The sequence below is a fragment of the Sabethes cyaneus genome, chromosome 3, assembly GCF_943734655.1.
Source record: "Sabethes cyaneus chromosome 3, idSabCyanKW18_F2, whole genome shotgun sequence".
NCBI lineage: Eukaryota > Metazoa > Arthropoda > Insecta > Diptera > Culicidae > Sabethes > Sabethes cyaneus.
Window position 1 is genome coordinate 135,914,736 of NC_071355.1, and position 17,693 is coordinate 135,932,428.

The 17,693-nt window shown below is 37.0% G+C and overlaps 1 protein-coding gene across 1 annotated transcript in view; it reads left to right on the forward strand.

Annotated features, from left to right (window-relative positions):
• Positions 1–14,739, forward strand: part of LOC128741415 (U4/U6.U5 small nuclear ribonucleoprotein 27 kDa protein) — a 58,008-nt gene extending 43,269 nt beyond the window's left edge. Inside the window, exon 4 of the mRNA XM_053837216.1 lies at positions 11,537–14,739. Coding sequence (XP_053693191.1) covers positions 11,537–11,816 — 280 coding nt within the window. The 3' untranslated portion in view covers positions 11,817–14,739. The remainder of the gene's footprint in view (positions 1–11,536) is intronic.
• Positions 14,740–17,693: the final 2,954 nt, after the last annotated feature.

Below are 17,693 nucleotides of genomic sequence, written 5' to 3' on the forward strand. Positions count from 1 at the left end.
CGCAAAACAGTCAACTTTTAGTTACAAGTTACCAAGTAGTTACCAAGTGACATTAATGAATACTTTTTCCAAACTGTCATGACCTTGGTGGTCGCAAAACAGTTAATTTTCCGTTACGAACAGTTACGGAGTCAAAACAAGTTAGCTAGTAACTTATCCGCTGTACCTTGTAAACACGACGGATTGAGCAGAAAATAGATCTCAAGAATTTTACTATCGGTAAAGATAAATAATTGGTACACGGATTTTAAAATGCTCTTGAAAATGCGTTTACTTACTTTATTGATACTTGGAATCTTCTCCGGAGAATTCTCCGCACAGATATTTTAACAACAATGTTATCAATTTTGTTTACCCTCAAACGTCAAAACGATCAAGTTACACCGAAACGAAACCGGCAATGAAAAAGGTTACAGTGTGATTTGAAAATGAAGTTTCCAGGTGACCACAACAGATTTAATATTGGTTACCGTAACCAATAGCGTAACCAGATAGAAAGTTTAGGTTACGTGCAATTAGAATGTAACTAAAATGTAACCTTGTATGATTTACTAAAGGTAAATGGCTATGAATTTTCTTAATGATAGCGAAAACTTTCAAAACTAACTTTTGATAAATTTCAATTTATTTTTGAATGGTTTCTGGCTAAGAATAAATTTAAAATATCAGCAAATAAAAATTAAAGTCTTTATATTGTACATATTTGTTCAACAAAAAATACATTTATTAAATTTATTAAAGTTATAAAAAGCTAGATTAAATTAGAGCGCGTGAATTTTTCAAGGCTAGAATCATAAGTTTCACCATAAATTTGAAACTGCTTTAAAATTTGTGTTGAAATAACAAGGAAAATTAATGCACTCTTCTACATTCATCAGTTGAATTTACTGCTTGAAGTTAATAGCCATAGATTGAAATAAATCTTCTTGCATTCAAGGAATTTTGTAACCTGCTGGATTGTTTTCGCCATGCAATAAAAGTTTCAAATTGACTAATTTGCCACCAATTGAACGTCAGTTTATAGTTTATCTGTAACTTCAATAGTAACTATTTTGTAACTTTACATGTTACATATTGGTTCTTGAGTAACTATTAATGTAATCATATTTAGTTACATAAGTTGCGCTATTTCGGTTACACAGCTGTTATATTTTAAAATACTGTAATCCAAGTTTTACATTTAAATTTGTCGTATATCAGCCGCTGCGACTCAATTGTGACAACGTGTGCTACTTGGGCATAGTTCCGATGTCCTAAGATTAAAAACCATAATAGGTCAAATACTGCTAAAGAAAAATGAGAAACAGGTATTGTCGTAAAAAGATATTCGTGGGCACCAACGGTTTAAACAGACCTTTTCTGGTTCCTTCAGATTTATCACCGCTCCCAGCGCACATAGGAGTATTTGACCCAAAAAGGTGGTCATAAGTTCGAAATATGAAATGCACGATTTTTAAATATATAATCAATACCTATAAAGAAGGATTTCTGTCTGTCTGTCTGTCTGTCTGTCTGTCTGTCTGTCTGTCCTGTGTTCCTTATAGAATCAAAAACTACTGAACCAATCGGCGTGAAAATTTGCATGTAGAGGTTTTTGGGGCCGAGAAAGGTTTTAGTGATGGTTAGAGACCCCTCTCCCCACTAAGAGGGGGGGCTCCCATACAAATGAAACACAAATTTCTGCATAACTCGAGAACTACTGTTTTACCTGACTCACTGCGAATATGCGTGTTATTGAAATAAAACGTCACCATACGTTTTATTCGTTTATAACGCATATTCAGTCAATATCGATAACAAACGATTTTTAATAAGTTGTGCTTTTGTTATTGCATTTAATTTGTAAAAAGTTGCATAAAGAACAATTCAGTTTCACAATACAATTATTGCGTACTACTGGCACATGAAATATAATGTTTAAGTACGTTATTTTTAGTGATCAAAATTAACGATATTTTCGATACAAGGGCGATATTTTTCGAAACCTTTCGAACCAACACGATCCCGCGAATACAACGCATTTCGCAGTGAGTCAGGTAACACAGTAATCAAGCAAATAGAACCAAATTTGGCATGTGGGTGTTTTCGGTGACAAGAATTTATTCTAGGGTAATTTGAGACCCCTCCCCTCTTTATAAGGGGAATTACAACTCCTCTCCCCTGTAAGAGGGGGGGTTTCCATACAAATTTCCTCATAACTCGAGAACTAATCAAGCAAATGGAACCAAATTTGGCATGTGAAAGTTTTCGAGAGCAAGAAAATTTTCTATGTTGAATTAGGACCCCTCATCACTTTAAGAGGGGGGGCTCCTGTACAAATGAAATACCAATTTCCTCATAACTCGAGAACTAATCAAGCAAATGGAACCAAATTTGGCATGTGTGTGTTTTTGGAGACAAAATTTTTTTCTATGATGAATTGGGACCCCTCCCCACTTTAAGTGGGGGGGGGGCTCCTATACAAACGAAATACAAATTTCCTTATAACTCGAGAGCTAATCCAGCAAATGGAACCAAATTTGGCATGTAGGTGTTTTTGGAGGCAAGAAATTTTTCTATGATGAATAAGAACCTCTCCCCACTTTAGGAGGGGGGGCTCCTATACAAATGAAATACAAATTTCCTCATAACTCGAGAACTAATCAAGCAAATAGAACCAAATTTGGCATGTGGGTGTTTTCGGTGACAAGAATTTATTCTATGGTAAATTGAGACCCCTCCCTCTTTATAAGGGGAATTGTAACTCCTCTCCCCTTTAAGAGGGGGGGCTTCCATACAAATTTCCTCATAACTCGAGAACTAATCAAGCAAATGGAACCAAATTTGGCATGTGAAGGTTTTCGAGAGCAGGAAAATTTTCTACGGTGAATTAGGACCCCTCCCCACTCTAAGAGGGGGGGCTCCTGTACAAATGAAATACAAATTTCCTCCTAACTCGAGAACTAATCAAGCAAATAGAACAACATTTGGCATGTGGGTGTTTTTTTTTGGTGACAAGAATTTATTCTATGGTGAATTGAGACCCCTCCCCTCTTTATAAGTGGAATTTTAACTCCTCTCCCCTTTAAGAGGTGGGGCTTCCATACAAATTTCCTCATAACTCGAGAACTAATCAAGCAAATGCAACCAAATTTGGCATGTGAAGGTTTTCGAGAGCAAGAAAATTTTCTATGGTGAATTAGGAGCCCTCCCCACTTTAAGAGGAGAGGCTCATAACTCGAGAACTAATCAAGCAAATAGAACCAAATTTGGCATGTGGGTGTTTTCGGTGACAAGAATTTATTCTATGGTAAATTGAGACCCCTCCCTCTTTATAAGGGGAATTGTAACTCCTCTCCCCTTTAAGAGGGGGGGCTTCCATACAAATTTCCTCATAACTCGAGAACTAATCAAGCAAATGGAACCAAATTTGGCATGTGAAGGTTTTCGAGAGCAGGAAAATTTTCTACGGTGAATTAGGACCCCTCCCCACTCTAAGAGGGGGGGCTCCTGTACAAATGAAATACAAATTTCCTCCTAACTCGAGAACTAATCAAGCAAATAGAACAACATTTGGCATGTGGGTGTTTTTTTTTGGTGACAAGAATTTATTCTATGGTGAATTGAGACCCCTCCCCTCTTTATAAGTGGAATTTTAACTCCTCTCCCCTTTAAGAGGTGGGGCTTCCATACAAATTTCCTCATAACTCGAGAACTAATCAAGCAAATGCAACCAAATTTGGCATGTGAAGGTTTTCGAGAGCAAGAAAATTTTCTATGGTGAATTAGGAGCCCTCCCCACTTTAAGAGGAGGGGCTCCTGTACAAATGAAATACAAATTTCTTCATAACTCGAGAACTAATCAAGCGAATTGAACCAAATTTGGCATGTGTGTGTGTTTTTGGAGACAATTTTTTTTTCAATGATGAATTGGGACCCCTCCCCACTTTAGGAGGGGGGGTCCTATACAAACGAAATACAAATTTCCTCATAACTCGAGAACTAATCCAGCAAATGGAACCAAATTTGGCGTGTAGGTGTTTTTGGAGGCAAGAATTTTTTCTGTGATGAATTAGGACCTCTTCCCACATTAGGAGGGGGGGCTCCAATACAAATGAAATACAAATTTCCCCATAACTCGAGAACTAATCAAGCAAATAGAACCAAATTCGGCATGTGGAGGTTTTTGGAGGCAAAAATATTTTCTACGGTGAATTAGGATCCTTCCACACTTCAAGAGGGGGGGTTTCTACACAAATGAAATACAAATTTCCTCATAATTCGAGAACTAATCAAGCAAATGGAACCATATTTGGCATGTGGGTGTTTTTGGAGGCAACCATTTTTCCCATTATGAATTAGGACTTCTTACCTTTTTAGGAGGGGGGGGGGGGGGCTCCCATTCAAACGAAATACAAATTTGCTCATAACTTTAGAACTAATCAAGCAAATGGAACCAAATTTGGCATGTGAGAGTTTTAGATGGCAGAATTGTTTTTCTGTGCTGTATTACGACCCCTTTCCCTTTTAAGAGGGTGGGCTCCCATACAAATGAAATACAAATTTCCTTATAATTTGAGTACTAATCAAGCAAATGGAACCAAATTTAGCATGTAGGAGATTTTTGAGTCTTGAATTTATTTTATGATAGTTAGAGACCTCTCACCCCTGTGGTAGGGGGATATGGACTCTCATACAAATAAAACAGAAATTTTTGCGAAACTCAAAAACTAATCCAACTCGAGAAATTCGAGACTCTTCCATAAAACATTAATCAATAACAAGACCACAAAAACTATCTATAGTAACACTAGATCATTCAGGACGAGCCGGTCGCGAGTGTTGCCGGTGACCCGCCGTCGGAAGCGCCGCCCACTGGGGGGCTTGCAAAACTCGAGATAGTGACAAAGATCATCCGAGATTCATGATTTATGTACAACACAGGTTAATTTGTGGCAATACGAAGTTTGTCGGGTCAGCTAGTACTATATATATAGTATCTGTAAACGTAGCATAGCCTGCTAGTCGGGTTAGTATCATTTTGAATTGAATTCATGCTTTTCTTCACTCAGCAAGCTGCCAATTTAGAAAGCAATTCGGCAATAAATTGTTTTGCTTTTAAAGTGCGTTCTACGCATAACAGTCCCATTTATATAAGAAACTGCATAGAAAATGGGATTCACGGCAGTATATGAGTCATTCCACGTCAAGTGACCGAGTGCCATGTAATCAACCTTCTCGGATTTGAACAAAAATTTGTCAGATTGTTCGTTTCAGTGCAGCAAGAAAAAATCCTAAGTTTGGTGCCAATTGGACGTTCCCTCGATTAATGGGAGTACCTCCATTTTTAACGAAAAGACACGTTTTCGTCAAATCCTCTTATTCTCTTTTGCTTGTAACTCTGGAAATACTAGGTTTAGAAAGACTATTTTATCATGTTTCCAAAGGAAATTGTCCAGGGAATCCGAAAAAAAAATTAGTTTTTAGCGGCAGTGCTGCCAAATATTTTTAAATTCGATTTAAAAACTAAATTTGCATTTTTCTCTCAATGAGTACAATTTGATTTCAAAAATTTCAATTTCGTCGTATTCCTTAGATTTTTTTACATCGTAATCGCTCAAAACTACGAGGTGTTTGATGCCGATCCAGAGTTATAGCGATTTGAAGAAAGAAACCTGCGATTTTTCACAAACAAACAATAGTAAAATTACATTTTCTTGAAGCACTGACTCTCTTAGCAATGTAAAAACTCTTTGTGTTATTGTGAAAGCATATATACCGCAGATAAAAATCAGAGGGGTTGTATACAAGACACGACCGCATATATAGGTGACGCAGGACTACGAAAGTCTCTTTGTAGTGATAGTAGCATGTATTCATGCTTGTAATCATTCGATTCTTCATGTATACATGCTATATGCAACAATATACATGCTACATGCGTTGTATGTAACTTTTATCAAAGTGGTAACATTGCATACGTTCAATTCTCAAAAGATTGTGCATTTGAAAACAATTTAACAAAATCAAGAACACAAACTATTGCTTTCCTGATACCTTACTGAAATTAAAGATTGTTTATATTACCCATGGTTCCCCACGTTGAAGGGATTTTACCAATTCAATCCTATTTTATCAACAGCACATCTTTTCAATACACTTCTAATGCGTATTCACGGGAAACTAGCAGTCATTGACTTTTCGTCGGAAAGCCCAATTTCGAAAGCAGTTTTTTGGCCCAAACGCGGAATTGTGTTTATAAAAATGTATACACTCAAGTCGCTTTTTACGCGCAGGATACGTCCCGCGTAAATCAAAACCGCGTAACAAAAAACCGCGTAAATTCCGAAAACCGCGTAAAAAGAAACCGTGTAAAAAAACCGCGCAAAAAGCGACTTCAGTGTATACTGCATTCTTCTTGCCAATCTGAACACAGCGAATATATTTTCATAAACCGAATTTTTGTTTCAAACAAAAAAACTGCTTTTGAAATTGGCAGAATCGATGATGACTAATTTCAATTTCATACAGAGTCGTATTATAACCGAACACTACAGCTGTAGCGCATTTTTCCAACGCAGATATCAAATTCGCCGAGGTTTATTCGTCTCGCAGTAAAGAATTTGCGATCTGTTGGGACAACGAACTTGTGTCATTTTTTCTGGCACACTTCCCTAACACAGACATCAAATTGGACTAGGTTTAATCGCGTTCGTAAGAAATCTGTTGGCGCGAGGGGGCTTGTCACTCTTTCTGGCGTACTTCCCAAGCAAGGACATCAAAATGGTCTAGGTTTAACCGCGGTGTTAAGAAATCTTGTTGAAATGAGGAAACTTGGTCACTTGTTTTGGCTTACTTCCCAAGCACAGATAACAAATTGGTATAGGTTTAGATCATCGCAAAGAATCTTCCAACCAATCACGAAGCGAGAATTCTGGTAAAACATAGGTTCATTATTTTCAATTTTTCAATAGTTCAACGTCAAGAATCCATACTTTTCTTCATTTGGGTCAATTCTTAGAAGATTTTCCGATCGATTTGTGTAAGAATATTGAAAATCGACAGGAAAATCGCTGAGCTATTAGCGCTTAAAACCTTTCATTTTTCATGACGCTCGCATTTTTCGATTTTTTTAAATGACACCCTATCTCGAAACTTGCCGTAAGACGTAGTCCTACGTCAATAAAGTTTTTTCTTAACAGTATTGCCAACTTTTTAGTTTTTCGTGTAATTGTTAACGCTAATTATGGGAATTTAAGTTTAAAATGGCACTAAAGATGCACTATGCACTAAAGATCTCGTGTTGAAAAATCCTGAGATTTGATACCCCATTTGCCATATTTTCGAAGAGAACTCCAAATGACCACTTTTGAGTTCCGGTAAAACCGATTCCGGATGTTCCGGAATGTCCAGATCGACTCAAAATGCATCCAAATATACACTAAAGAGCTCGTGTTAAAAAATCCTGTGATTTGATACCCCATTTGCCATGTTTTTGTAGAGAATTCCAAATGGCCACATTTGAGGACCGGTAGAACCGATGCCGGATGCTCCGGAATGTCCAGATCGACTCAAAATACATCCAAATATGCACTAAAGAGCTCGTGTTGAAAAATTCTCTGATTTGATACTCCATTTGCTATGTTTTCGAACAGAATTCCAAATGGCCACTTTTGAGGCCCGGTAAAACCGATGCCGGATGTTCCGGAATGTCCAAATTGACTCAAAATACATCCAAATATGCACTAAAGAGCTCGTGTTGAAAAATCCTGTCATTTGATACCCCATTTGCCATATTTTCGAAGAGAATGTTAAAAAACCACTTTTGAGTTCCGGTAGAACCGACAACGGATGTTCCGGAGTGTGAGCCGTATACCAGCGCTCTATAGGATATTGTAAAATTCCTTATTAGTGACCACAAATGAAATGGATAACTTTTCCGCAGTCAGTTAAGCAGATTTCTAATTTTATTTCATCTGTTACTCCGGGAAAATGGAACCATAGTTAACCAGCGTATTTTTTCATTAAAGGCCAATCTTATGTGGTTCTTTTAAGACTAGTTGCATAAAAATCAATTGAAAATCAGTGGAGATAGAGCCAAAAGTGTAACTGAAAGTACCTTCATTTTTGATGTCGGGGACGTAAAGGTTAAAAATAAAGGTACTCCCATCCCAAGTAACAATTTCAGTCTGATCAAACGCTTTTATAGCTGATTTTATTCAACATTTGGCTGATCTATGGTTTAGGTTTAGAAATGAAAACCTTTTTTCAGCTCTTAACATCTAAATCTGGTGATTTTATCAAGCTTCAGGCTAATTAATAGCTGCTTTAGAAGCTGCAGTGAAGCTTAATAGAAACTTTTTTGCACTTTTAAATAGCCAATTTGCGCAATGCTGTCAATTCTATTTTTAGAACGAGAAATAGTTTTGCAATCTACTTTTCCAGTCGCTTAATCAACGCTTCATCAACCTTTATGCAGCCAAAAAAAATCTATTTTTAAATTTAAAAAAATGGAACGCGTCATTTTTATTTCGCCGTGAACGCGATATTTTTAGTTTCGTGTGACTTTAATTCGTACAAGTAAGCTAGCTAATTAAAAATGCATGTCTGTTTTCCGGGAATTGAACCCGCCATCTTTTGATCCTTAAGCACTCACCGTATGATCCACCCCATTTCCATCTGCAGAACAGACAGTGAGAATATCTTTACACCTGAAGCCTAGCCCGTCTAGCGTGAAGCAGTCGATAATGCCGATAACTGACAAACTTTTGCTGTCAGTCGAATTGCGAAATTCTATGATCTGACAGTATGTGTGATGCGAGCCGAATTAAAACTTGGTAGAAGTTTGTAAAGAAGCAGATTGTCTAGCAAAAAAATCCGCTTTTAAGCTTTTTTATCAGAGAACTGGTTTGAAAAACTTAAAGTAGCTTACACATCGCTTATTTAAACACCATTTGAGCGCTTACTTTATGCAGCTTTGATCGCCTTAAACCAACCCGTAAACAGCCATTGCTCTTGCAATTCAGCTACCATTGTTACTTGGGATTAATCGATGGAACATCCAATTGGCACCAAACTTAGTATTTTTTCTTGCTAACCTGAAACGAACAATCTGACAAAATTTGGTCGATTACAAGTTTGTACTTTTTCTCGGTCACTTGACGTGGAATGACCCATATATATAATACTAGCTGACCCGACAAACTTCGTATTGCTACAAATTAACCTGTGTTGTACATAAATCATGAATCTCGGATGATCTTTGTCACAATCTCGAGTTTTGCAAGCCCTCCAGTGGGCGGCGCTTCCGACGGCGGGTCACCGGCAACACTCGCGACCGTCTCGTCCTGAATGATCTAGTGTTACTATAGATAGTTTTTGTGGTCTTGTATTGACTAATGTTTTATGGAAGAGTCTCGAATTTCTCGAGTTCGATTAGTTTTTGAGCTTCGCAAAAATTTCTGTTTTATTTGTATGAGAGTCCATATCCCCCTACCACAGGGGTGAGAGGTCTCTAACTATCGTAAAATAAATTCAAGACTCCAAAATCTCCCACCTGCCAAATTTGGTTCCATTTGCTTGATTAGTTCTCAAGTTATAAGGAAATTTGAATTTCATTTGTATGGGAGCTCCCCTCTTAAAAGGGGAAGGGGTCGTAATTCACCATAGAAAAAATTTCTGCCATCTAAAACTCCCACATGCCAAATTTGGTTCCATTTGATTGATTAGTTCTCGAAATAAGAGGAAAGTTACATTTCATTTGTATGAAAGCCCACCCTCTTAACGGGGAGATGGGTCATAACTCGCTTTCTAAAGAAGAGAGGGGTCTCAATTCACCATAGAAAAAAATCTTGCGTCCAAAACCACTTACATGTCAAATTTGGTTCCATTTGCTTGATTAGTTCTAGAGTTATGAGGAAATTTGTATTTCGTTTGTATGAGAGCCTCCCCTCTTAAAAAGGTAAGGGGTCCTAATTCATCATAGAAAAAATGGTTGCCTCCAAAAACACCCACATGCCAAATATGGTTCCATTTGCTTGATTCGTTCTCGAATTATGAGGAAATTTGTAATTCATTTGTGTAGAAGCACCCCCTCTTAAAGTTGGGAGGGGCCCTAATTCACCATAGAAAATATTTTTGCCTCCAGAAACCTCCACATGCCAAATTTGGTTCTATTTGCTTGATTAGTTCTCGAGTTATGAGGAAATTTGAATTTCATTTGTATAGGAGCCCCCCCTCCTAAAGTGGGTAGGGGTCCCAATTCATCATAGAAAAAAATTTTGTCACCAAAAACACCCACATGCCAAATTTGGTTCCATTTACTTGATTACTTCTCGAGTTATGAGAAAAATTGTGTTTCTTTGGTACAGGAGCCCCCCCTCTTAAAGTTGGGAGGGGTCCTAATTCACCATAGAAAATATTCTTGCCCTCGAAAACTTTCACATGCCAAATTTGGTTTCATTTCCTTGATTAGCTCTCGAGTTATGAGGAAATTTGTATTTCATTTGTATAGGAGCCCCCCCTCCTAAAGTGAGGAGGGGTCCCAGTTCATCATAGAAAAAATTTTTGTCTCCAAAAACACCCACGTGTCAAATTTGGTTCCATTTGTTTGATTAGTTCTTGAGAAATTTGTGTTTCATTTGTATGGGAGCCCCCCTCTTAGTGGGCAAGGGGTCTTTAACCATCATAAGAACCTTCCCTGGCCCCAACCCCTATATGCAAATTTTCAGGCCGATCGTTTCAATAGTTTTCGATTCTATAAAGAACATTCGGTCAGACAGACAGAAATCCATTTTTATAGGTATAGATTTGTATGGGAGCCCCCCTCTTAGTGGGGGGAGGGATCTCTAACCATCACAAAACCTTCCCTGGAACCAAAAACCCCTACATGCAAATTTTCACTCCGATCGGTTCAGTAGTTTTCGATTCTATAAGGAACGTAGTGCAGACAGAAATCCATTTTTATGCTTGCTTTATTATTCGAAGGGTTTGCTTTTATAGTTGAATTTTGGTGGAAAATATCGGTAATGCATATCGATATTTTCCCTATTCTAAATGCATTCCTAAAGCTAAAAAGAGATAGACTGCTGGGACAGAAAGATTCTTTGTTCGATACATTTGGTTCTGGAATTGTAATTTGAATCGTTACTGAACACCGAGTCGGCCACCGACGGGTCGGAGAGACAGCTCAGCAGAATGCGTGCACTTGTGAAGTGTATGCATGGCGCTGGTGCTTGCGTTCGGTGCTCGCCGTGTGTCTCAATACGGTCGGAGTTGTTTGTTTTGTTTTGACCTGTTGCATAATATTTGTTTACATGATGATGTGTATGGCTAGGGTAGAGTACGGATAGTACAATAGGGACAGACAGACAGAAATCCATTTTTATAGGTATAGACAATATAATATTTAATCCGACCTGTCGAAGCTGGTCGAGCTGCAGAGCTTGATGGTATATCATTCAGCACATAACTTCAGCCTAATTTTGAGTCACGAGCAAGATCGGGCGTCTAGCTAGTTAATTATTTAATAAAGAATAAATGATTTGTTAATTTTCAGATCGAGATCATATGATAGAGGGCGTGATAAATCTCCTCAGTCATCGTCGTCTAGAAGATTTCATGCCAAACCGACAATAACGGAGGCAGACCTAGAAGGTAAAACGCCCGATGAACAGGAAATGCTAAAAACAATGGGGTTCTGCGGTTTTGACACAACTAAAGGTAAGAAAGTGGAAGGTAACAACGTAGGTGAGGTTCACGTAATTCTAAAGCGAAAATATAGACAGTACATGAATCGAAAAGGCGGATTTAACCGACCATTGGACTTTGTTGCCTAGCTTTGGTATATGTTTAAGTTGCTCATAAACAAAAATCGGTCAGATTTTTGTAGGTTGTACGTATGTATGCGGTAGAGCGTTACAAGCTACTTATAGTTTTAATGGTAATTTCGTATTCATTTCCCGGAAATGATTTTATTCAATGGGTATAATTAAAGTAATTCCAAGCATCCAATTCATCCTCCATAAAGTACAATAGTTGAAACATAGCACAACAAACGGGTTCCATAATACTGCAATAGCCATCTTCATATACACAATCACACATGACTAAATTTACCACAACAATGCAATAGCCAGGAAAGCAGTGCAAGAACGTACGACATAGCAAAAATTACTTTCGCTTCACAAAAGTGCCTTGATGTTTGTATCATACTATATTTCATTGAAGTATCTCGACGCGCGAACTATTTAGTTTTGTTCAGTTTAACACGAATTATATAATATCGTTTTCATTGTATCGCGATAGAAAATAAATCCATGTAATAAACTTGAATCTAAGTGAATTCAGTATTAGAAGAGCTCTCATTTTCTTTATATTTTGATAGCTTTGGCGGTATTACATTATAAAGAAATCGTTCGATTTCTTTTATCGTGATAGAATAGAAACGCCATTGTATTACCTCCTTGGACATGACTATGTATACATGTTTTTATTACTTACTAGAAGATATATAATACATTTTTCGTCATTTCAAATTGATGGATATTTGACTACTAACGGCAATTAACTAGTTCTAACAGTAAATGTAGTAATGCATCGTGCTGAACCCACAATTGCCGCATGTGTTAATATCAAGCTTTTTATATCTAATAATAACTATCAATCCGCAATAAACTAAAGCAACCTGTACCACTTGATTTATGTAGATGATATTACCTATATGGTAAGATTTGAGACTTTCGTTCAATTAGATTACTAATCTGAACTTTAAAAAACTTTGCATGTCGTTACGGTTCGAGCACTTGTTTTATATACAAACAACCAAACCTCATAGTTTTATTCACCACAGTTAACAATAGCATCAAAAGAGAAACTTTAATATACCTCAAATAATATTAAGAAAATACATGTTTTATATGTACCCATGTACGTTATTCGTTTTGTAGCTGTAGCTAGAATACATTTTCATTACCAATTTTGTTTGATTTCTTGAGTGATATCAGCGAATGGTACTCTAGTACCTATTAACATTTCATATATGAAATAAAAAACTGGATTGAGAATCGTCAAACAAATAAGTGACAAGCATAAAGCACATAAGTATCACTATATTTTTCTAAACCCCGATTCATAAAATCAAGAAATATAATGTAAAATTGTGTCATAATTTTATCCCAGGCATTCCCTGAAAAACTGTAAATTATGTTATCGTTACCTTTTGATTGATTTACTTTAGAGAAGAATACGACAAATTATTTTCAGATAATCAGTTATTAAAAATTAAAATTAGTAATTTGTGAACAAAGTAAAACAGTAATAAAATAAATACAATGTTTAGTCTATTTATAATCAATGCTAATAAAATGAACAAAAAATCGAATTCGACTATACTGGTTACAGTCAACATTGAATATATTCTGATGAATCACAAAAAATTGTATAAAGCACAAGAATAAATTTCGCTCGGGAGTCGCATAATTTTACAGCAAATTTTTTTTTGTAATGAATACATTGACTTCTACAGTTTTTGGACAGATAATGCGGTACAAATCGCGTGTACAACTCATTATATTATCGTAACCGTTGGTTGTCTATATAGTAATGATTTTCCCAAAAAGCGTACGACCGATTAATTTATTGTATACGTATATGCATAAAGCACTTGTACCCTAACTGTACGTCCGTTAATTGAACTGTATTTTAATTTTTCGTTTACCGATTGCACGACAGTGCAACTTTTAAGCAATTACGTATGCATCAAACTGCACCTGGGTTTCAATCTAGCACTGCCATGCATTAAAGTTTATTGGCGTTCGCAGATGTATTAAAATCAATGGATGCAGTGCGTGCGTGATTATCAAAAGAATAGATGTTCTTGAATTGAAACTGGCAATTTCTTTTAAGTAGGAAACACAATCGTCAACTGCATCAACGTTTTCGTACAATTAGCACACAAGTACTGTAGTAGAAAACTCGAGAATTGATTGAAAATATCACCATTCGATAAATCCTACTTTGTTAAACAAGCATTGCGAAATAGCCAGTTATACATTTTTATTGTTTATTTATAAAGAAGAAAGAACTATTAGGTAGGAACTAATGGCGAATTCTTTTATTAACCTGGGTTCGTGCTATCTCTAACTCAAAATTAATTAGCGAAATCCGAAGTTTGACAAATCAACTCATAAATCTTATGATTTATTGGTTTCCGTGTTAATTCCGATGAATACTGAATTAGTTCATTATCGCTTTAACAGTAGTTTGATTATAGACCGTGCTAACAGGGTGAACCAGGTTAATAAGTGAGTTTGGTATAGGTGTAGCAAGTCACTACCTGTTTCTAAGAGCTGATTATAAAATTCATGCCCCAAACTTAGCTATTTGTAGGTTAATGCAACAGAACATAATAAGTTGAAACCTTAAAACTAAATCCATTTAAAACGCTAAAACTCACATTTTAATAGGTAATAACGCTGTAGGTATTTTCAGTTTCGTTCTCACATTTTATGATATTTTCTAACTATTGAGATATCTCGTTATTTATCCTTGATTTTCATTTTCCGACTTTTGGTTACAAATCACTAAGGGTTTGTGTGCTTTAAGAGACGTAGATTCAACTTTTATGTATGTTGTCTCAACCTATAAGGTCGAAATATTTAAATGTGTATATAAATTACACTTACACAAAAAAATCATTTGCCGGAATATACTTCTAACCGTTGGCATACGATTATTTCAAACAATTTCATCATTAAAAATTAATACTAAACTATGTAATATTTTCTAATTGTTTTGATTGAAATGAATAAAAACAGTTTTGAAAAAGTTTCCATTGTTGTATTTTATTACAAAAAAATATTTCTGTTAATCTTCGAAAAGTAGGTCCTATCTTTTTGAACATAATGTTGAATATTTTGAATATTGCCTTGTTCGTCTGGTTTGTTTTTGCATTATAGAAGTCGACCTTCACACATGTGCAACCCTTTGTTTATTTCTTATCCAAAATTTATTACAGTGTACTTACTAATTTTTGCCAACCGAAGGAAAATAAAATTCAGTTAGTGTAAGAGAAGGTCACGCGTTCGGACGTGTTTTATTTGTACAACGCTGAGTCCCTTTCGAATGCTGTCCACTTACAATTCGTGTCGTAACCTACAACACGAATAACTGATTGAGCAAATCCCTCAACCAAGAGAAATTACCCGAGATGTCTAATACAACCGTTTCATTCGACTCGATAGTGACTGAATTTTGGTTATTTACTATAGACCTATATGGACTATTTATATGGATTTACAGGGTGGTTTAACCAGGAAAAGACCAGGAATTTTTTTCAACGAGGAAAAGGTGCTTGCTGATGGCTTAACTACTTATGTTATATGGTCATATCCGCTAGTTTACCAGAACCCAATAGTCTGGTTTCCCAACTATCGACGGTCATCTGCCATGGTTTTCATCTGTCGCCAGGAGAGGTTCGTATTAATAGTCTGAATACACTTGACTGGAGTTGACGGTTTAGCCCGCCATTAGCCTCTAGGTAATAAACGTAACCCAAATATAGCATAAACATAGCGTAAACATAACGTGAACGTAACTATTAGCCTGTAATTAGTCAGCGGGAATATTCGGTAAAGGAAGCACCAGGAGTTTCAAACGGTATTACCTAACACCTCTCTTTGCCAAACCTGCAACCTACCTTGAATGAGGAGGTTAAACCCGATTCACTCACGGATGACTGTCCAGGAAAAATATCACAAAGTGGAATCTCACAGCGTAGAACAACTCAAAAGTGACAGTGAAATTGATAACTGACAAAAACCAGATCAGACCGAGGCCTGGTGACTACCTTTATGAGTCCAGGTTTCAACTTACAGAAGCGGTGGAAATTCTTTGGATGTGTGAACAGTACTAATTTCCGTCCAGCAGATGACGAAGCACGGCTCCACTCGATGACGTTCACTTGGCGAATGTATTGTTGTTGCAGTTGAAAACCGTAATAATCGACGTGCGACATTCGGTTTTATTGTTGTTCTGTGTGTCGCAACAACGTCGCAGGTGGTGCGCTGTATAGCGCATCAATGTGCGAACACAGCGCATCACGTGCGACGTAGTTGCGACACACAGAACAAGAATAAAACCGAATGTCGCACATCGATTATTACGGTTTTCAACTGCAACAACAATATGTATTTGCAATAGTCGGCACTGGTCGACGGTTGAATTTCAGGAACAGAAGGATCGATGAAGCTTACAGCATGGGCTGTATCCACTGACCAACAATTCACGGGTGCTACGACGACTAACGACGAACTAAGTAGATGCCGGATGTAACCTTCCGTTACTCGCGCCAACTTTTGATACTCGCGCGTTGTATTTTGTACAACACTATCTCGGAATCCTGGCTATATAGAAAGTTACTGTCTACAGCAAAGTTAATCAGTAGGTCAAGACCTTTCGTTTTGGGGATACAATTTTATAAGTTTGTCACCAGGCGGCGCTTAAATGCGCTGTCAATTGTACATTTTACAATTGCGGCCGTATACAAGTTGTTGCATTCTATTGCTATTGATTAATTTTTTTCTAGCAGTCATCATGTTTTCTAAGATGTTTTTCACATAAAACATCTCATCATATAAAGTATGATTTCATTTCTGCTGTTGGCAGAAAGTAGGTCAGATGTAGTTAGAAAGAAAGGCTAATGTGGTGTTTTGATTCATTTGGGCAGGATGTTTAGAAAGTTTTTTGCACAGTAATGACACATAGTGTGAAAATTCGAAATTTCCGTTCATCAGCCTAGCATTTTGGGTCCATTAAAACATTTTCTGAAAGCAGGATCTTACGAATAAACAGATTCCGTAGACAGAACTCATTCAGAAAACTAGCCCATACACTAGCACCGTGAAGTCACGAAATTATGAACTTTTGCACACCTGCGGAGTGATCATCAGCTATACAGCAGTATACAACTTCGCTGCATACAGGAGCCATTTACAGGTATCCATCACACGCCGCTTGTATCGTTTCTGCGATTTCGGTTTATGCTCATCTATTTTGCTGAACAATTTAAAGCATAAATGGATTGAATAATTATGTAATTTTGTTCATAATAAGTTTATTGAAGAATACATTTTGGTTTGACATCGATCTGTTACTAAAACTGTTACTTAACAAAATGGCATCCAAAAATCTACAATTGTTGTACAAAATACAACAGCGCGAGTAACGGAAGGTTAAAGACAAACACTCAGGAACCGTTGTGAGGTAGGGCGAATATCTGAGCAAGTGCCGAGTTTATCGATGGCACCGAGAGCGATGATTTGCCTACGTCCACTGAGCTAAGCTCCCGTTTAACCATCAGTGAGATGTGTTGTATACGATGTACCTCACACTCATTTTAGTAAGACGCACATATTTACGTGAAGACGAGATGGCCCGGTCCAACTAAAACCAGGGACGTACTTAGGAAATAGACGGTACTTTCTCACTTTTGGGGCGAACCAACCAACGGTTGAAAGCCCCATCAAATAGTAAATAAATAAATAAACATTCTCACTAAAAGTTATTGGCTACATTGTTGTCATCATTTGTTGTTTATTTGTATAAAAATATCAACAGGCTTTCTGGCCCTACTGTTACACTCAACCTAGAATCTACGTGCTAAGTAGTGCCAGAAAACAAGTTTTCAGTACCTCGCGGCTGACGTTTAAGTCGAA